The sequence below is a fragment of the Stegastes partitus genome, unplaced genomic scaffold (assembly GCF_000690725.1).
Source record: "Stegastes partitus isolate 25-593 unplaced genomic scaffold, Stegastes_partitus-1.0.2 Scaffold675, whole genome shotgun sequence".
Lineage (NCBI taxonomy): Eukaryota > Metazoa > Chordata > Actinopteri > Pomacentridae > Stegastes > Stegastes partitus.
In genome coordinates, this window is record NW_007578406.1 from 298003 (window position 1) to 320588 (window position 22586).

Here is a 22586-nt window from a genome sequence, read left to right on the forward strand (position 1 = left end):
TTCAGCCTCCATGGAGACAGAACAGGAAGTGAAACACACAGATTACCTGCTCAACACAGTGACTGAACTCCTTATGAGGAAAGAGAGGAAAATGGAGTTTGTGTTGAAATAATCACAAGTTTTGATGACTAAATTATATTTTTGTCATTGGTTGGTGTTGATGCTCCTGCTAGATGTGGTGTATGTGGTGCAGCTGTGGCTGCAGTGAAAGGAGACTTCCTGAACTGTTGTAACTGGGCTGCTTGCTTTAGGGATGCATTCATTTGTGCTACATGAGATACCCGTCTGCAATGCAACCTCCTGTCCTGCCTTTCTGTATCATATTAATAGCTTCTATAGCCGTGGTGTTATAATCTCAGTGTTAAGAGGTGGTTTGGTTCAGGTAGGACGCCACTGAGGGCCTAGAAGTAAAATGCACGGCCCACCACTGTCTGCACTGGACAGCGAGGCCATGATGAAGGCATCGCCCTCTTCTGGGGCGTCTCTGCAGGACTCTCAGGAATCCAGGACAGGCTTGCAGGACATTCAGGGACATAGTGGTCTGGATCACACAAGACAGCAGTAATTAGGCTTTTTTTTTTTAAATGTATGATTCTTTGTTGAGGTTGTGCACTGGTCTCCTACTGATCCTGATGTTTAAGTGTAAAATGTTTTACTATTAAGATAATTTGATGTTTCTCCTTATTTCACTCCTCTGTAACCTCCAAGTCGAAGCTTGTAAAGTCAGCTCCAGCTGTTGCTTTCTGCTTTTCCTCATCAGTGTTCCTCTTTTAAGCTGCACTGGGAAGGTTTTTAACTAAAAATACACTTGTCTAGTCGGCATAAACCATAAAACCTTGTGTGCATCTCAGTAACTGGAAATGAACTCAACATTGTTTTCCATTCATCCATCATTTTTTAAAATCAGCATCCAGTGGCAGTTTAAACTTGTCAGCCACATCCTTATTGGGGAGCCCAAAGCTTTCTCTGCCCTTGTATCTCCTCTTACCTGGACAGGTCCAGAAATATCTTTAAGGAAGCATTTAAGAGGGATCCTAACTTCCTAACAGATGTCTGGACATCTTCACTCCCAGGATGATGGTGAAGCAGCCTGAAAAGTTCTGACCTGCACATATCATTATTTATTAGTAGAAGATGTCCCATGGTTTTTGTTTTTTTCACTGTATGTGTTGCGCATTTACTCAGACAGTAGTTCACCAAAGAGTTATCTTGTTGACGGGTCCTCGACTCTGGATGCTGTCTGCCTGTGAAGCAGAGCTCGTAGAAGGAATGATCACAAAGAAATGACAACAGGGATTAAAAATATTTACTTTGGCCAACAACATGTAAGAAGATCTGTTTGTATTCATTCAAATATTGGTTATGAAATTAGATTATTGTAGCCCTTCGTATATTTAGAAATGAATACATTAGAAGGCAATAAACATTCTCCCAGTAAACCGAACGTTGATGAGACAAACCAAGACAGAAAGAGGAACAGACAGATGGAGCAGGTGGAGGTGCAGATGTGATTAGTATGGATGTTCATACTGAGGGTGTTTACAGCTCAGTCTGACGCTCGCAAATGGCCAAAAGTCAATTAATGCTGCTGCATTGTGTTATAACTCACAGGCGGCATATAATCATTTGTGTGGAAGTTCAACTTTGACTTTGTGATCAGCTTGTGCAACAAAATCATCTCAGCTCACAGTCCATCGTCTCCATCTGCAAATGGAAGATATATGACAGAAGTCAGTAGTTTGGAGTTTCCATTGGAGCTTAAAAACTCCCTCTGGTAAAAATCTTTTTTATTTTTTACCCCACTAACATGTTGATAGGATGTTTTTTTTTTTATATGCTGGAGGACAAATGATGAGCAAAAGAAGTCATCAGCACCATGAACCTGCATGACAGACTGATGACAGACTGAATCTATGTGCTCCATTCTGTCCGTCTGCAGGGCCTTTCTGTACCAGTGTTCTTCTCCAGAAGCAGTTTCTAGTTTTAATTTTACATATATGGCTAAATTACTCCAAACACTAACCTGCCTCTGTGTAGTGTAGAGTAGCTATACAGTGTTTGAGCAGAGTCGGAGGTGAACTGGTGGGAAGGAGTGACAGAGGAACGGTCTTTATAGAAGGTGTTACATCCAAGTCATTTCACTACAGGAAAGGACTGAGTGTTTAATTAGCTGGAGAGTATCACTTTGTAATGTATTTAGAATAAACTTTTCTTACAGTATTGTTCATACTCTCTTGTGTGCATTGTCCAAAATTAAAGATAATTTTTAAAAGATCACATTTAAACACATCTCAGCAGGTACTGCCTGAACTGTGCAGTTTATGATGTGCATGTCAGACGTTGATGTCTTTATAGGTCTGAACCAAGAGAAAGGAACTTATGTTTGTCTTCTTGTGGAGTATTTTATGACAATAGAGCTCACTTTGACTTCATTGACTTTGAGACTTTTCAGATGTGCTGATCTGTATTTTATTTACCTTGAATCTTTAAATTTGCCCAACTTGTCCAAATGTAGTTCTGGCTTGCAGGATGGATGGGAAACAAAAGGTCTCCTTACGATGTCGTTCCTCTTCCCGTTGGTGTCCTTTGCAGAGGCTTGTAAATGTGAGCTCAGTGTTTGCACGTAATCAGCAGCATCTCTACTTTGTGTCCCTTTCAGAGCCAATGCGTGCCTTACGGGGACTGACAGCCACAGAGATCCAGGCCCGGCAGCTGGCCCTTCAGTGGGAGCCACTTGGTTACAACCTCACCCGCTGCCACACCTACACTCTGTCCCTGTGCTACCGCTACTCCATGCCAACAGGGGGCAGCGGAGGGAACAACGCCACCGTCAGAGAGTGCCTGTCTGTGGATAGAAACACTTCTCACTTCACCCTGAGAGACCTGCCACCCTTCCGTGCAGTCCATGTCCGGCTGGCCCTGGCCAACCCTGAAGGCAAGAAGGAGAGCAGAGAGGTCACCTTCCAGACTGAGGAGGACAGTGAGTGGACACTTTCATTTTACTGGTGGAACACTAGCAGAAGAAAAGATGCAAAGGTCTGCTGAAATGGCATTTGTTACCTGCAACATCATTACAGAGGACTGGGATGTTATTTTATGCATGCACTAAAGCCCTTTATTGTCATAGTTACTCAGCTCTTGCTTCAGAATTTGTAGTTGCTCCTTCATGCTCAAATAATTATTGTGCACTGCTTACACAAATCCGTGCCTTTAGTCATCCAGTACCAGCGAAAAACACAAATATTGACTCACAAAATAAGCTGGATCAGCATAACTAAATGGAAGATCAGCCTTTTAAATGGAGACCTGTGGAACATTAATCAGCTCAGGCTGTGGCCGCTAGCAAAACGGTAAAATGATTTTGCTTATCTGTGTATTAATTTTGTTCCTGTGTACATCAGCAGATGAAGCACATTTTAATGCAAATTCCCAGAGAGGAAGTACAGAAGGTCAAACACTCATTGTTATGTCAAAAAAAGCAGGATTTCTGGCTGTAATTGAATGTCACTCAGGGACTTCCTTGACCTGCAGGACAGAGGCAGAGAAAATGATGCTTATGATATGCAACTGGCAGTATTTTTCTTTATGCATCTTTAAAATGCATTTAAGCATCTGCTAAAAATGTAGTATTGATTTACATTAATTAATGAAAGCAGCACTTAAAAACACCGAGCAGTGAAGATGTGAAAAGAACAGATAGCACTCTTCATTATCTCCTCCTACACATTTGTGTCTTGGAGGCACGAGGATGTGCATTTACATAAAACGGAATATTGTACAGAATGTAGGATGGTGTTTTAATTTTGTTTTTTAGATTGGAATGGGACGTGAGGAAGTGACAAGTTAAAACACATGTCAGAAAAAAAACAGCTGTGATTGTTTTTCCCTCCTTCTTTACTTGATTTCTGGATTGTCAGCACCAATGGAAAGTTTTGCTTTTGAGCCACTGAATGCCAGTCTGACACTCTGACAGTCTCCAATCCCCCTGTCACAAGGAGAGCTGCCATCAGCCTCACAACTACAGTAATTGAGCCGCAGCAGGTGACAGTTTCTCCTGCCTGTTTCCTATTGGGCTCAACAATCAAACAGGGGTGTAGGGCTTTTTCTGCGCTGTGTCTCTGCTGCTCAGAGGAGGCAGATTTGGCTGTCAAGATTTGTGGATGCAGCAGGATTTTTTTCTTCAGTGCTACCTCAGCTTCAGCTGCTGTTATAAGAGAAACAGACAGCCCAGAGAAGTTTGATATTGCCAGAGAATAGCACTCAGTAATTCAGTCACAGCTGACACACAAACAGCAGGTGTCCTCCCCATTACCTGCTCACAAAGTCACTGCTAGTTCATTTTTTTCAAGTTTGAAAAATATTAGAATTACAAACACACTGCTGTTCAAGTAGCACCAAAAACAAGTTAAAGCACCTGTAGCATAAGAATAATACAATCCAACACAAACATGTGATAAAAGAAGCACCAAACAGTAACAAACAACGTGACAGAATGAGAAAACTAGAAACAACAAACAGTCTGGTGTTGTCTGTTGTCCCACCGCACCAAGTTAGTTCATCAACATCTTCTAAAAGACGTCAGACAGGGTAAGAAACAGGAGCTATCAGGTCGTCATACAGGTGGACACACAGCTACAGGTAAAAAAAACAGACCACCACCCATACCGCCCATGTCCCACAAGAATTCAGCACTTTACCCACTTCATCCCGCAGACAAGTGGGATACACCTGGACAGCCTGTCAGTCCATCACAGGACGAACACGTTCCACAGAGGAAAGTCCTGATCCGACCCACAGGTTCAGACTCAGAACCGACTTGCTGTGAACTGTTAGTGCTAACCACTGCAGCATGATGCCACCCTTGTCTGGATTCATTGAACATAATGCTGTCATTGGTCCACTGGGTCAGAACCACTATAGTTTATAAAGGTAGGACATTGTTTGGGGCCAGATGGCTAATTTCTTCTTAGAGCTCACGTTATAGCCCTCTGTTGGAAGAAGAATGTCCAGTCATGACTCGATAATCGACCCTTAACAATCCTAAACCTGCTGTCCGACAGGTTTGTAGGAAAAACCAACAGAAGCCATAAAAACAGGCTTAACATAGCGACAGCCTTGGATTGTGACTCCGACATGACATTTAATGTCACCAATCAGGATGACGGCGTATTATCTGACTGAACAATCCCACAGATTGGCTACGTTCACACTGCAGGACTTGATGCTCAATGAGGATTTCTTTGTGACTTCCTTCACGTTTCCACTTCAATGCGACTTGTATGTGATCTGCTGTGTGAACTTCATACGAGCCAAAAGTGTCCCGCATGCGCAGAAGAGGACACGACGACGTCACACGCAGCGAGCGTGCTCAGTGTTTATGGAAGTAAACATGGATGGTAACGGTGGAGCGTATCTGCCACTCCCCCGCCGCCACCGATGGAGGAAACAGAAGTGTGAGCGCTAACTAAACTAGCATCAGCAGCCAAGTACTGCCTGTGTGTTCTGGACACTTCCAGCCCATTTGCTGTGTATCAATGACATGTAGGTCAGATAACTGCAGCTCAGACAGAAGAAGGCAAAACATCAGATGCTTATCACATTTAGAACCACATATCGAAGTGATCTGGGTCGCATTTTAAAACATCGGATCTGTGTTGTTCAGACTGTCATGAAAAGATCAGTGCAGGTCGCACAGGAGCAAAAATGTTGGATTTGGGTCACTTTAGCTGCTGTCTGGACCTATTTACCTGTGATGTCACCTCCGTCTTGACAATCCGACAGCCCTGCTGTCCAACGTAAAAGAAGCTGTTGCATTTAATGTCGGATTATCGAGTCACAACTGTATTAAATAACAAGATCATGTTTTTGTGCCAGCTTCATCAGTTTTGGTTATTTGTTTCTGTCCATCATTAGTGTGATAGTGTTTTGGGAGTCCAATGCTAAATCAGTTTAGTGCTGTCTTCATGTCTCTGCCACATACACTCTGCTTTCACTAAGAGCACTTATTGCTGTGCCCCCTTTTGTAATACCTCTACGTAAAGTGGATAATCAGGATATAAATGCGTTGGCATGATTGTCTGACTGGAGATTTGCCCCGTTGTGTTCTAACGTGGCATAATGATGCAGTTTACTTGGTGAGTATAATGTTGTCGTCACTGCTCACTGGGATAAAACTACAACAACGAGTCAAGACTCAGGAAGACTTCACAGTAACCTGAATGTCTCAGCTCAGTCACAGACAAAGGCAGACAAACATAACAGTAAAACAAACAATTAACATTAAATACTGTTAAAAGTACAGCACATGAACATGTGTGTGGACCCAGTGAGATGTATGTAAGGCAGGAATGGCTGAGGTGGAAGGCAGTGTGAGATCTTTAACTAAATACACACCGTGTGCATCATATGAGTCTGTGTTACTCAGTTCAGGTTGTTATTCTGAGCATCACCTCCCGTATCTTCCTACATTTTAGAAAATCGATTCGGATGGAAATATGAATCATCCAAAGCAGATGGTTTATTCTGAAATACTTTGACATTAGCACCTCAAACTGTGTGACTGTGTTTTAATCTCTCCTTATCCATCCCATCATCAGTCCCTAACCATGGAAACAGCAAAGTCCCTGACTCTTAAAAGGCTGTTTGATTATGATGATGATCGCTTTTTCACTTCTGTGCACAAAACTATCAGATGTAGTTGCATTGTACTATTTGGAGCTCGTTTAGTTGTCATTTTGTGACATGTAGATGTGAAAGGACTACAGTGGTCTATGCAGCAGCACTGCTAACAATCCACTGAGCTCTCCTGGAACATGATGTATTTTCAGGACTTAGTAAACTGCCCAGCTCATCACAAGTGAAGCAGCAAGATGTGCTCCTATAAGAAGATGCATCTCATTAAACCAAAAAATGCAGAGAGATACTCAGGCAGCTCACAGGTTGGATTACTTTAGTGTTTCTCTGTCAGTAAGGTGCTAAAGAAGAAAAATTGACTGTCATCCTCCAAGACACAGTGCTCTGTTATCAGACAGTAGAAGCCAGAATCTCAATTCATCCTGAGGGCTCGGAGCAAGTCGCTCCACGGCTTCCTTTCATCACCTGCTTCTGGCCTGTCTCTGTGTTCCCTCTCTGTCCTCCTTCTCCATCCCTCCTTGGCCCGGTGCCTTTTCGCTTTGTCAAAGGTGTTTTTACCTCCTGGCATGCCTGCGCAGGAGTCCATTAACTTGAGACCTGAGTGGAGTGTTTGTTTCAGAGGAGCTTGTTTTTCTCTCCCGCTGTAGTTCCTGGCGGCATCGCTCCAGAGTCTCTGACCTTCACCCCGCTCGATGACATGATCTTCCTCAAGTGGGAGGAGCCCATCGAGCCAAATGGCCTCATCACACAGTATGAGGTAAGACACTTTGATATCCTCACAACACAGAACCTACCATCCACAACAATGCTGCTGCCATCACACACTAATCCTCTCCAGGTGGAAGATGCTATTTTTCCTTCACCAATATTTATTTTCCATTTTCATCCTCCTTCAGTACAAAGACTCAAATCAAGGATAATTATCCTCTGCTCACTTTAAAGAATGCCCTGCTCCACCTCTTTGATTTCCCCCAGGGCTGTTTTTCCCCATTTCTTGCCCAGACGCTGCCAGCACACACCAGGCTGAGCCGCTAGAGTAGGTAGGACCCACTTTTCACAGTTCATGGGATTTACTGTACATGTTGGTATGGTAATGAAGCTGAGGCACAGACTTCAGGCTGTAATTACATGGGGGACAACCATTCTAATTACTTATTTGCCTAAGAGAGGCCTCCACAAGGGGGCAACTTTTAAATGTTTCTAATTAATTATTGATGGCCCCGTATCAGCTGTAGACCTTTGTAGCTCGGTCTGTGGAGTTTTTTTCTCTAAGCAGATGTGAAGACCGGCTATGGCATAGCACATGGTCACCCAATAGGAAGAGAAACTAGTTTCCATTCATAAGCTGAAGCTTGAAAAGTGAGGAAGCAGGCAGAGGAGTGAGTGGTGCTGTGGCCTCGGTCCGCATACAGATGAGGTGCTTCACTCCTAACCTGCATCCATTAGTGCTGTGGACTGAATTTTTTAGGCTGATGCCAAAAGCTGAAAGCAATATATCGGCTGCTGTCTGTTTGTTACCAGGTAAGATAAAAACCTGGTTAATCCTCTCAAAATCTTGAGAATCTGTGTTTCAGGGTTTCAAGATAATTGTACAGTATTTATAAAAGAAGAGTTCCTCATAAATCTTAGAGCCACGTGCTAATTGTTTTTAAAGGAACACTGACTCCCAGTGTTCAGTAAACTGACAAACCGAGCACCAGCAGCTGTAATTAGCTTTGCTTGGCCATGCACCCAGCAGCACATCAGTGTGAACAAGCCAGTTTTCACCTTGCATGCTTTGTGCAAATTGTGTGCTGGAATGTTTTCCAGTCCATGTGAATGTGACCCCAGCATCTCTACAGACCTGGTTGTTGACCAGAAACATGTTGTTTCCACTCAGTCGCTCTTATTTCATCTCAATGCTTTTCTAAGCATTCTCATTAAGCACCAGGATTTACGCCCACCGGCACATTTGCAGAAAATCATGTGTTTCAACTGACTTTGTATGTTAGTTTGCATCCTATTTTTCTGCTCTGATGACCTGTTCTATTATCACTGAGTGCCCTGTGGGAGTGGACACATGTCCTGTCCCTGCAAAACCTCAGAACACGTGTCCAACCCAGTGCAACCATCTCCATAAAATATCCAAAAAAAATATACATTCATGTCCGTGTGGTTTTGGTTCTGATGCCACTTTTGCCAGCTTAACATGGCTGTTTAAAAAGGAGGCAGTTTTATGATCTTAACCATCACCCTGGTCAAGGTTTAGTTAAGAAAAGGGTTCAGAAGTAGCTTGTTTAGGGATCACAGGGAGACGTGGTTTCAGTTATAATACAACTTGATTAGGTTTAGGGGATCTTTTTCATCACAGTTACAACAATAACCACTTTTTACAGCGAGGGAATAGATATGGTCACGGTTAAAGGAAACCGACGTTAACTGTTGGTAGAAAAATGAAACAAACAGGCAGCATGCTCCATGTAGTAGTCTGGTGTTATGTTGATCTGTCTGTTGACCCAAACCACCTCCTACAAACAGATCAACTGCTCTCCTTTATACTGGGGACACGTGTCCTGAAGTAGATCTCAGCCAACTCCAGTGTTAACAGATTCACACACACTAGAAATGGGCTCCTGTCATGAAGAAAAGGCCGTTTTCTAACCAGACTGGTTGATTTGCTCAGTTTTATGAATCTCAATTTCCAGACCTACACACATTCATCAAAACAACAACAACAACAACTAAAATGATGCTGGTTTTCATTCCTATTTGTCACGTTCAGTATTTGCTGTTTGTACATTATCAGCTAATCCAGAACGCTGTGTAGAACCAGGCAGGCAGTGCTGCAGAATGAGGATATGACACAGAATCTACTGAGGTCTGATTATCAGTTGCTAACTGCAGCACAAGATTTATTAGATCTGCGCTGAGAGACGACATCTTTTCACTGCAGTCCAAAGATTAATTGAGCGGCATTTCTCATGGGAGGGATTTTAAATAAAATGCCAATCTTTCAGGTAGAGTGAGTAATAAGCTATAGGTTGTGTAGAGCGTGTGACAGATCCTCTGTGGGCTGATACAGGACAATATGTTATGGCCTAACAATGGCACCGATGCTATACTGACATTGTCCCATTTCAAACACATACTTGGCAAAGAGAAAAAAAAAATCTCTGAAAATGTTGAAACGTGACCATCCTTTTCTTTCATCCACATAATCCAACAATGTTAACGGGTACATTTCCATTGTACTATTCATGCTAACAGTGTAGCTGTGGAGATGGTATTGATGGTCTGTTATATTATATATATAACAGCTTTGTTGACCTACAAGACTTCCTCTCGTGGATCTTCTCTTTCTGGAGCACTTTGCATATCTTGTGTAACATCTCAACACCTACATGATTGATTTACACAAAGTGTGTGTGGTTCCCAGACAATGAATCCTAAAGACTCTGGTGATCCACTAACATGTACTTTTTGTGACACTATTGTTTATTATTATTGACCTTTTATTTTTGAATGAAATGACTTCTGGATTAATTTCTATGTCACCCTCAGGATGCTTTGTAATAGTTTAGGTGACTTCCTGATGTTTTCTTAAGCAGCACCTTCAAGTCTAAATCATTGCAAAGCATGTTAGACGTGTCATTGTGCACATGTCAGTGTGTTGATATTAGCATTGTCCTCAAAACATAGGTGTAGATGTAATGGGGATGCATAAGGGACAAGTTAGTGTTTAAAACATGCATTTGTTGCCCCAATAAAACAAGAAAGCAGCCGAGGAGTTTTATTTTGACAAACCACAATAAGAGATGCATGTAGTATGTTTTAAATGTGCATAAAGTTTTGAACATGAGCAGAACTCTTGTTGGACCACATCAACACTATTAAAGTCCAGGAGTATATGCAAAAAATTCAACTGATTCAGTACATCACTGACAGGACAACGTGCAGCACATTTAAAGAGATTACGTCCCCAAACAAAAGACACAGAGAGTGAATCACATGCTTCTGTGTGTTGACTCAGTGGAGATAATATTAAATGGGAAAAGCTGATCTACCGGAGAATAAATGCTTGAAAGCGAAACAGAATACCTGAGAGCTACAGTGCATTATGTTTTACTATGTTCTGAATTGTGTGTTGGTTCCTGAATTTTGTGTTTTCCTTTACAAAAATAAAGATGTTCTACCATAGACTGGTGCAGAAAAAGCACAATTTTTCCATAATACAGCCTCACAAGAGGCATTCTCACCAACACACAACATGTTGTGTTCTAGTTATTAAACCTACATTCAAACTGTTCTTTACATTTTACCCTAAAACCATTCAGAGGCTCAGAGAAGTAAACCATTACAAGTCATCCCTGTGTGTACCTTATTTAAAAGGTAAACCAGTGGAGCAGGCCTGTAGGATGCAGTCTGTTGTTATGGTCACACAGCTGTTCCTCTACAAGTTAGTGGGAATGTGGGCTGTTTGCAAAGTGGCACCGACTTCAACCATTCAAGAATGAAGGAAGTTTAAGAAGTAGAACTTTTCTGGTGTCAAAGCAGTAACACAGCTGCAGGGTGGCTGCAGACTCTCATTTTAAACTAACTTAATGTTTTCCCTCTTTGCAGATCAGCTACCAGAGCATTGAGTCGTCAGATCCCGGCATCAATGTGCCTGGTCCTCGCCGTACGGTGTCCAAGCTGAGGAACGAGACCTACCACATGTTCTCAGGCCTGCATCCTGGAACCACCTACTTAGTGTCTGTTCGTGCCCGAACTGCCAAAGGCTTTGGCCAGACGGCCCTCACTGAGATCACCACCAACATCTCTGGTGAGGCTTTGTACTGATTACTGTTCACTGCAGTAGTTTGTGTGTACATGTGAGCATGTCGAGGTACAGCAAGGTCACAGTCTTACAGTCAGGATGCCTTTGTGATGGTAACGCAGACACAAGTTTGTCAGTGACTGACAACACAGCCTTCAAGGAAATAAACATACATTGCTCTTAACAAAATACACAAAGAATTTACTATGATAGCAAAAAAAGACTAAGTAATCTTCTGCTATTTCTTCTTTCTAAGAGCTTTGATTAAATTACGCATATACTTTTAAATAATACAAACTATCTTCATCCTCTCTCAGCCAAACAGCTTTTAAATGTGCACTGGCTTTGTTTGATGGAATAACAGCAGACCGAATTATAGCAAACTGCAAATGTTCAGCATGAATGGTTTGGGAGAAAACAGCTTTGTTCACATCACCACAGTCTGTGTTTACCGTTCAAAGGCAACACAGCAGTTCAGAAATTAGAGAAGCAGTGTTTGTGAGTGTGGAGGTTGCCGGTATGGATCTTGAGATCAGTCTGGAAAATGGGTCTGTGGGGAATGTGAAAGGCTTTCTTCTCGACTGGGTGTCTGCAGGTTGTTTTCACTAATTGTGTTTACTCTGATGAAACATCAAACGTTATTGTGATGTGGTCCCATAAAACATGCAGGGGGTCAATGTAGTGTGTGGATGATTTGGAATCATTTATTCATTACTCCTTTGTGTGGGTGGTGGAAGCAGCACATTTGGTCAAATACTGAATTGGTGACACTGATGTTGGGTTTCCATCTTTAAACTGTGTAGATTTTCTGCGCAGCTGAGTTGAAGATGTGTCTGAAGCCTTTTAGAATCTGTTGCTTCTTGATAGCAGCATCATTTATATTAGAAGCTTTCATGGCTACAGATGTGTATCTATGACCATCAGCTCTGTTGGCCACGCAACACCAAGAACTGACGTGTTTTTGTCTCTATCAAAGAATTTAGACACAACATATGACAAAATATGTTTTGTTCTGTTAAATAATGTCGACAGTTTATTCATTTACAGACACAATTAAGTAGCCTACGCCCACAAAGTCTTTTAAAGCTTCATTTAGTGTACAAGCCTGGAGTTTATTCTGATGTACATCCTGAAGCTTGGTTGGTTTTATGTGATAAGTATAAGTATAATATAATAAAATACAGTATAATATAATACAATACAATGTAATATAATGTAATATAATGTAATGTAATGTAATGTAGTGTAGTGTAGTGTAATGTAATGTAATATAAAGTACATGTATGTACAATATGTAAAAATAAATACATTTTGCTTCTACTGGAGCTAATTGCTGCACATGATACCAGAACAAATCATCTCTATGGTCCTTTACCTGTCGTGACCCCGTACTGTACATAATGCAGCCTGTTCTGCATCCCTCCCTGGTTTCCCTGCCTGCTCCATCTGCTTTAGAAGGTGGCCTATGTGGGCTCACAGCTGTCAAGGTATATAATTCAACCTACAGTGTAACACGCTCTCTCCTGGCTGCGCTGTCAGAAAGGCTCAGCGGGCAGCCAGCTCCTGCTCCAATTTGGTAGCAAGCATAAAAGTGCAATGCTGTACTATTAGTGTTTTCATAATTCATTGGATTTAACCACCTAACATGGCTCCAACAGCCCTCCATGCTGCCGCAGAATGCAGACCTCAGCTGTTTGTGTGCAAGCACGAGTGTGTGCTTTACAGATGACAGGTTACACAAGCAGGTTTTTATGACGAGCATTAATGCCTCGCCTCAGAAACATTTTCCACTTCCATTTCGGAGCCTTTTTGTTTCAGCTTATCTGTTGTACCAGGATAGCCATTTGCTTCACTACATACTCCAGTTAATTCACTCCCTGTAGTAAACAGAGATGGGAACACTCAACCTCATTGTCCCCAGAGCTTTGCTGAGGTTGTGCAGCTTTGAGATCTGTCCTAATTATATTATAAGAGCCTCTTGTTTTCTCTGTAGTTGGCTGCTGTTTCTAGTCATCATCAGTCAATGGCACTGTGTGGGAGGCCTCCACACACTCGTACACTGGGGACTTGTGCGGGTAATGAATAAAGATAGCTCACTCTATCTTTTCATGTAAGGATGAAAAAATTACTAAAATATCCAAACAGCAGTGCAGCTACATGTCTGTTTAAACTCTCAAATCTAAACAACACATATTGATCTTTCCCACAAAATGAAATATATATATATATATATTTTTGTCTGTACTATCTCAAGTTTTTCAGCTGTGACTTGAACTCTTCTGTGTGACTTTCTCCGTTCCTGTTTCCAGCCCCTGTGTTTGACTATGAAGACATCCCCTCTCCGCTGAGTGAGTCGGAGAGCACCATCACTGTGCTGCTGCGCCCTGCCCTGGGGAGAGGAGCTCCTGTCAGGTACAACTAATACATGCCAGCATTCATTCACTACTCCTCCATGCTGTGATATTCATAGCTGCATTAAAATAAAAAATGAAAAATGCTCTTTGGAACGCCAGAAAATAGTTCTTTATGCTTGCAGCAGACACCATGTTTGGTAAAATGCATGAAAATAACAAAAGGGTTGTGTTAGTGCATGGATAAGGCATGGTGGGTTTGTGCAGAATGTAAGCAAGTGTCTCAAATTATTTACCAGCTGGTAATATTAGGAATCATGATTGATTTTAGCCCAGTGCCTGCAGACATCAACATCATGAACTGAAGACGTGTCAGTAAGTAGTGGACCGTTGTCCCTGCTTCTGTTCTGAAACTTGACTCACTGCGTCACAGCTTAGGACTCACACCACATGTTAACCAATCATGTGCCGACTGTTTGACAGCCGCGTCACCAGAATGGATGCCACACTCCACCTTCAGTCAAAACTGAGGGTTTGTGAGAAATAGAAGCAAAGGCTTTGAGTGAAATTACAAAAAAGCATCCAACCCTTCATGGAAGAAAACATTTCTCTATTTAAATATAACAGTACATGTGGAGTTATACTCAGAGCTGTGTGGTGAGGCTCTTTCTAAGACAAACAAGACGGCATCACTCATTCATGGCAAACATGAAGACTGAAGCCTCTGGATATGGAGCTCCAGATTGGTCAGTAATATAATGTGAAATATGTAGTGAAACAAATACATAGCAGTAAATATATAAATCAGCAAATCATTTCTGAAATAGTTCTCAACGCATCTCAACTTTTCTAAAATGTTTTATAGGTCCTCACTCTTTTCTTTTCTAACAGCCATTTCTATTTCAACACACCAGTTTTCAAAAGTATGCTTTTATTTATTTTTGATAACATTTCTCCTTGTAGCTTCTAATACATGGTGTTTTAAATTTCATAATGCTGTTTTACAGCCAGCCAAATGTCCTTCAACTCCTACGGTAGAAACCTTTTGAGCTGTAACCAGAGAGCAGCTCTGGGGCTGAAAAACGAGGCCGATGTGGAAGTGGCAGAAACTGCAGTTCATCGACTGACCAGTTGATGCTGTCTGTAAAAGCAAGTTAATCTCTATAGACCCCCTTTATACTAATGTCTAACTATACAGCAGAAATAAACACGTTCACCACCTGGTACATAAAATGGTTTTGGTCTCTGTAGGTCCCCGTTCATCATATGGCTGCAAAATCCATTTATTCCTCGTCAAAAAGAACATTTCAGAAATCCATAATGTAATTTAAGATATATACAGAACAGTGTCATTCTTCCTAAAACAAATGGCTTCACTTTCACCGTCTGCATTTATAGAGTTTCGCATTACAGATATCTACAATATGATCTGAGAAGTTAATAATTGAATTGTCTTGAACTCGAGTTTTTTTAAAACATGCATTTTGAAGTAATTCATAAAGTTTTGTGTGATATTCACACATGTGACAGATGTTACGTTTATATTTGCATTCTGATCGAAACTGTCTGTTGGACATGACCTTAAAAAGAAAACCATTCAACAGCACATGGACTATTTAGATTTTTTTTATTTTTTTGATCATACATTGCTGGCAAACACAACATCATACCCAAAGTTACTTGTGAGTTTGCATCTGGAAACACTGAAGAAAAATGTGACGACTGCAAAAAACATGATTGAGTGTCAAAGCAAGACAAACAGACCAGTTTCAGACAAACCACCAGATCAGCCAATCAGATTTGTTAGAGAGAACAAAGATACACAATCAGCTCTTTACTGTCTGTTGACACCATCAACGGCAGCTGAAGGACCTGCTTCCTGGTTTAACTCTGACCCACCATCTCTAGCTTCATGTGCAGTGAGGAAATAACACCAACATGATTATTGAGCACAAAGTCACATCGACCAGAAATAATGGCCAAAATAAAGGACGGACTCAGTGTATGTTGAAGCTCACCGTGTACTTTGTAGTCGTTGAATTAGCTTAAATAGTCCTGAGCCCATTTTTGGAGGAGTAACCCCCCAGTGTTCCTCCCCAGTGCCTACCAGGTAGTGGTGGTGGAAGAAGATGGGTCCCGTCAGGTGAGGAGGAGGGAGCTGGGCACCGTGGACTGTTTCCCCACACCAACCTCCCACAGTGAGGCCCAGGCCAAAGGGACCCCGCATTACTACACTGCCGAGCTGGCTCCCAGCAGCCTGCCGGAGGCCACGCCTTTCACCGTGGGCGACAATCACACCTACAACGGCTACTGGAACAGTCCTTTGGACCCCACCAAGAACTACCTCATCTACTTTCAGGCCACCAGCAACTTCAGAGGGGTAAGAACCATTAAGACGCATGTCCAGACGTTTGTTCCTGGAGCTCAGATGCTTTTGTGTTTTAGCGACCTTGAAGTCAGTTCAGCTTTGCATCAAGCAATCAGACGGCAGCATGCTGGAAGCACTACGAGAGAAAGTCGTCCTCACTATAAACTATCAAGCTTTATTCACAATGTTATGAAGTTAGCTGATGTATGTTGTGTTGTGTGAGGATGGCTTGATTGTTTTTTTGACTAAATGTTGTATAATTTCTCAGAAGTCTTTTATTCCTCCTAAATCTTCTTAAAAACCTCACAAGAGGAAAAATGGCAAACTGAATTATTTAGAAGACAACTGCCTGCTGAATACAGTTTGTACATGTGCTTTTGTTGTACTCAACCAGTTGCCCGATTGCCCCGTATTCAAGCTTTTTAAAACTTAAAAAATACCTTTTCTTTGTAGTAACAAATAAATAAATAAAAAATCAAACACTGCCTTGCAGGCATGAAACAATCCAAAGAGGAACTCCTTCAGCCACTGGGAAAGTAGCTGAAGCATGAATAAGGAGTGTGTTTAATGTGCACAGTCAAAGTGAAAGTAAATGCTGTTTAAATTATTGGGCCCATATGGAGCCCAAGTGTTTCCTGCCTGGCTGAATCCTCTCATCCTGATATCTATCTCTGTATGCCACTCCTCAGAGGATGGAGACAGTTTCCTCTTGGTGCTGCTGGGTGGGCCCCAGGGCCCGGAAAGATCACAGTCAGCATCTGGTCCGGGTCAAACCCACACACTGTATGTCTGACTGAAATCAATGCCTTCTGATCTGTAATCAGCAGTTAGCTTTCCTCATGGAGTCCCATTTGTACTGGTTCTCCCTGAAGATCACATGAAAAGCTGTGTTGGCACAAAAACTCTGAGACAGAAATCAGGCAACACAACAAACTGAACATTTAATGCATGTTGATAACTTTCTGTTTTTGTCCTACAAATATCATCTCCAATCTATTTTGTAAATTGCAGTTGTTTTCCAAGAGAAATGTGCTGCTCATGGAGAGAAGGAAAGAACCCTAATTATTTTGACAATTACCCTGGATAAATTAAATGTACAAGGCTTACTGTGGACCATGAGCTGCCATTGAATTGAAACCGTAATTGCTTTGGCAGATCTGCCGTCAGTGGGGCTTGAAAGATGCATGATTGGTGCTGCCAGTTTCTTATGAAACATAAAAGTAGGAAACAAACACACTTTTCCAAGTCTGTCTTTCTCTCTGTCACGTCTGTAGAAGTCACTTTAGAAAAATCCAGATTACTGCTATAATATCTATTATACTGAACATTAAAACACCAGCATGCTGATGTTTTCCTGTCACCACGTTTATTAATGCGCATCATCTGTAATTACATGCCACTTCTGCACATGCTGCATGCTCTGGCATTAGGACTGGGTGAGGATAGAATCTAATCTTTGATTCAGCTCCACTTTGGCTGAATGCCCAGATTTCCTAAACTAACAGATTAATTATTGATTTTGTTTTTTATCTCTTTGTCCTTTTTTATTAGCAAAGAGCAACGTACAAACATTTAATGATCAGTGTTTTTGCAGCAGCGCTGTGGTGAATCTTTTCCAGCTGATCACATTCGTTTCAGTCGCTGAAATCAAACAGTTGAAGCTGCACCAGGTCATACTTTAATGATCACATCACAGAGCAGCTATTACTAAGCAACTCGAAGAAACTCATCAAGTAACTATCACAAAAAAAAAAGAGATATCACTCACCAAGAATAATCATCTAATCTAAGCATCTAACCAGCAGGCAGAGTTGGACATCGGATAGCATTTAGCAGCTAGAGACCACAGGAGAGGAGGAGAGAGGAATTACATACATCAAGTGGTCAGAACTCCACATAAATGCCAGTGTTGCTCTGTGTCTGCTGGCTGTGCGTGCCAACATGTTCACCATCAAACACGAAGAAGTGAACAACAATAGTGATTCTAAAAACAAAGCTGCCTTACAAGTTTCATGCATGCTATATTTATCAATGTTATCAATTCAATCTTGTCGTTTTGAAGCCAGAACTGATAAGGATGGTAAAAAACTGTGCGTGATCAGAAGGCTGTTACTTTGCTGTGATTGTTCCAGTTAATCATCAGATCATATCTCATCCTACTCGTCCCAGTTTCCGGCTGTGTTCTGGTGTCCACCTCTCAAACCTGTTGTACACTGTCAGACAACAATAAGTGATTGCATCTCTCAAGGGAAGCTTTGAGTTTTCATTGTTTCCAACTTTATTTACTTACAAACATTGAGGGCTGAACCTAAATGGATTCTGTAGTGGATTAGAAAGGATTCAGATTTGATAAGCACGGCCAGCACCAGAATCAAATTTGATAAAATTTGAGATCCACCCCAAGGATGGGGTTACTTCAATATATATTATGTCACTCTTCCTAATACGATTGGAAACTCAGATGTATTAAATTGCTAATTTGATAAGTATTGGTGTTTCTGTTCCAAAAGGCCCAAATCCCACCTTGATAGAGGACAGGATGACACATGACATACTACCTGCCACCGCTGTAATAACCCCTGGGTGGGAGTAAATATGACTTAACTGTCACTGTAAGAGATGAGAGGAGATGAGAATCCACTTAAAACAGATTTCCAATTAAAAAAGGTAATTTGGGAGCAGTTTTAGGTGGAAGGTTTTTGACTCAAATCTCACAGCACAGATTAGCATAATTGCCCATAAAGGCTGATTTAGCTTCCTTAAATCCTGATTTGGTAACATGGCCCTCTATCTCCCAGATAGAGGCGGCTGCTTGGCAAGGGAAGCACAGCCAATCAGTGGACCCGGGTGAGGGCCTGACATGGTGAGGGGGAGCAGAGGTCTCTCATATCACAAGGAGATGTCATCCGCTAGGACATTTCAATTATTTCCTCCACATAGCAAAGGTCTGGCCGAGGTCTGGCCGCCAGCAAGCTGCAGCTGCAAGTTGCAGGTTTGAGACGAGGTTGTGGAGTCGACAGACTGACTCGTAATTAAATTACTGTGTGACATGTTTTTTTCTTTTGTTGTTGTTTTTTTATGCTACCAGGCCAAATTAATTAACTCAGCCTTTTCTTTTACCCACAGGAGACGAGAATAAACTGCATTCGGATTGCTCGCAAAGGTAAAGCTGGCTCGTACATTTTGAAGGTGCTATACATGTAACATCAATAATTCATTATCACATAAAATAAATGAGAAAATCTCTTTCAAAATCATATTTATAACAATGCAAATGACCAAAACATCTGTCTCTGAAAGAGGCTTAACAAAGCAGCAATAGCACAGTTTTAGCTAGAAGCTCAGATCCAGCGATGGTAGTGGCAGTCAGTCCACCAAATTAAAATATCTTAACAGCTATTAAATGGACTGGACATTCATAGTCCCCACTGGATGAACCCTAGAGACTCTGGTGATCCTGTCCTTTCTCCTAAACCACAGTTGGGTCAAACATTACTGATCACATCACTGGACAGATTTTCACAACATTTTGAACAGAACTTCCTGGTTCCCAGAGGATGAACCCGAGCTGCCACCATGAGGAGGACTGTTGTGGTTTTGAGTGAAATGTCCCGGCAACTGTTGGATTAAATGTTGATAAAGTAAAAAAGTTTAAACTTTAACTCTTAACTGCTGTAATTGACACTTTAGTCCTCGGGCAAGACAAGAACCTGAAGCTGCTCCCAGTGGCAGCAGCAGCTAGCATGGCAGCTCATCACCACCACTGGTGTGTGAATGGGTGTGAATGGGTGAATGAGGAACACATTATAAAGTGCTTTGGATAAAAGCCTTATATAAATGCAGACCATTTACAAATGATCTGAATACGTTTCTGTCACCAAATATTGACTCAGCTTCTTTAATGAGGCTTTGTGGCAGCTAAACATGGAAACCTCTCAAATGTTCCACTTGAAAATGAATTTTAACAGTTTCTACCTTAACTATGGGCATGTGTCCGTATAGCTTTCTTGTTTGGCTGAATAGTGCAGGCAGGACACAAGGGAGGGCTTCATTACAGTGCTTCACCAATACCGTTACCATGGTTACAGGTGTTATTCTTGTCTATCATGAGGTCAATGCAAAAGGCTCAGTGTCCATATCCCTCTGCTCTGCACGGATAAGACAGATGCACTCTCTTTGATAAATCCAATTAATGTTATTATTTCCATACTCTGAAGCCCTCTCTGTCTTCACCTGGGTTTAGCATCAGTGTGACAGTGACTACATGCACTCTGTCTGACAGCAATAATAACTAAACAACCTGTGTTACATTAACAGTGTTAGAGTCACATTATTTAGTTTATGTACTTTATTGATTGGGGAAGAATCTGCATATGTGAGCACAGCATCCCACCATGGTGATGCTGCTTATATTTTAGATTCCATGAGTCAGTTTATTCAAGAACCTCCAGATAACATCACTGCCTGACACGTTATTTTACTAAATGTCAGAGCTTTTCACCCAACATCAGTGCAACAGGTTGAACTGCTAATCTACTGAACAAGAGACATTTGTGTGATTCTGCAGTTCGCTGACAGTTTGAATTAAAACTTTAAATAATTCAATTGGTCTGATTTGTGTTGAGGTAGTTCATGGCTGCAATATGCCCTCATCTATTTGCAACTGGTGCAGAAACATCTGTGCAGGCCTCCTCTGACATGGGCAGAGAGACTATTGGATAATAATCTCTATATTAAGCAGGATGTGCTGGAGACGTGTTCAGCGTCTGTCTCTTTGTGGATTACTTTGTTAAACCTTTGTCTTGCAGTGTTGAATCCTCGTTTCTCAGCAGTTAAGCGGCACAATGAAATGTTCTCACTATTATAATGAGACTAGAAACAGAAAAAACAGGTTATAAAAAGCTGGATTTTCTACAATGCTGCCATAGTGGTAGAACTGGATGAGACAGAGGGCACCAGTTGTCTTTTGCTTGCTAAGATAATGTTGAATAAGTCCATGTGAATCTCTAGGTAATCATAACAACTGCAAGACTGTTTGTGGTTCCCTTGGTATCAGTTATGTGGTACAGGGTACATGTCAGAGACTTCGACAGTGATCCTGGATCAGGCTGCTGCTTAGGGGATTTGACACGGACTTAGTGTTGTTTTGGGTGCTACAGGGAAGAAGCTCTGGTGCCAATCTCCCCTCAACAGAGACACCGGAGGAAAGGTGAAAGCAAACATACATCTCTGTTCTCACTCTGTTCCTCTTGAATCACTGACACTGACATTTTGGCAAACCCCTCTTGGGTTCTGATGACTTTGAAATCCACAATGCAGCAATGTTTCCGTTTTTTTTTCCCTCCTCCCTGAGAGAGGAAGCAACCAGGAGTGTTTGCTTGAGAGGCAGACACTGATAGAAGGCTCTCAGTTCAAACAATAGGGGAAGGCAGAGAGACAGAGGGCGAAATGGAGTTTTTCCATCCTTCTCCCCTCCTGAATAATGCCTGAAGATTGTAGCGCTCTAGAGAAAGGTGGCAGTTAAATTGGATTCCTCTCCCTGAACACTTTCATATGTGAAGTGCAATGACATCAAAGAATCCTACCTGAGCATTGTCTGCCAGCATGTCACGTAGGTAGAGGAGGGCTGGTTGCAGGCATATTTATAGGAGTCCTTTTGACTGTAGTTGTGCGTATACGAGTGCGGCAGGCAGGCCCGGAGGACATGCTGATGCTACTCCAGCTCTCAGAGGTGGCGCAGAGGTCCCGTTAAGACCATTCCTGGCTGTTTCTCATTTCCTCTCACCAGCTTCCCACATACAGATGCTGCCAGCTGTGTTCATCCAAGTGCCTGGCCCAGCCTCCGCCGTGGTGGGCGACTGTTTTCTGACACCCAGGCACTTTTCTTTGTTCTTTTTGTCCTCAGATGACATATGGCCAGCATTAGCTGACAGCAAGGCACAATAAGAACATGTTCATTACAAATCAAATCGTCTTAAAAGATTCCTCATTCTGGTGCAAGTGGGGTTTTCTGTGTGTTTGCGCAGCCAGTGGGAAAAAAGGCAGCAAATTCACATTTAGCTTTAGCAGCATTTGAAACGTCGGCCTAAAATCTGCCTGACAGCTGAATGGAGTCACATAATACCACAAATTCTCAAATAGTTTCTTTACACTTTATTTACCTCGAAGGAGCTTTATTTAAAACCAGCTTATTTTAGATGAAGCTGTTTCAAATACTAAATATGACTAAATCATCTCTTCTATCACACTGGTGAGACTTCTCTGTGTTTCTTGATTTCATTCCTTTTTAATTTGCAGTTCATGCTGTTTGCTCATGATGCAAAGTCAATACTTCCTCCTGCACTAATGAATTCTGCATTATGTATATTTTCAGAGCGCTTAGTCGAACAGCATAGTTCTGCCTTGTCCATCATTCTACTGCTCAGACTTTGGAGTTTTT

The 22586-nt window shown here is 41.8% G+C and overlaps 1 protein-coding gene across 1 annotated transcript in view; it reads left to right on the plus strand.

The window, feature by feature from the left end:
• The window catches only part of LOC103363633 (protein tyrosine phosphatase receptor type U), a 198886-nt gene that overhangs the window by 133973 nt on the left and 42327 nt on the right, over positions 1-22586 (plus strand). Inside the window, exons 8-13 of the mRNA XM_008290464.1 lie at positions 2660-2980; positions 7281-7390; positions 11233-11434; positions 13738-13840; positions 15880-16159; positions 19274-19310. Of these exons, the coding sequence (XP_008288686.1) occupies positions 2660-2980; positions 7281-7390; positions 11233-11434; positions 13738-13840; positions 15880-16159; positions 19274-19310 (1053 nt within the window). The remainder of the gene's footprint in view (positions 1-2659; positions 2981-7280; positions 7391-11232; positions 11435-13737; positions 13841-15879; positions 16160-19273; positions 19311-22586) is intronic.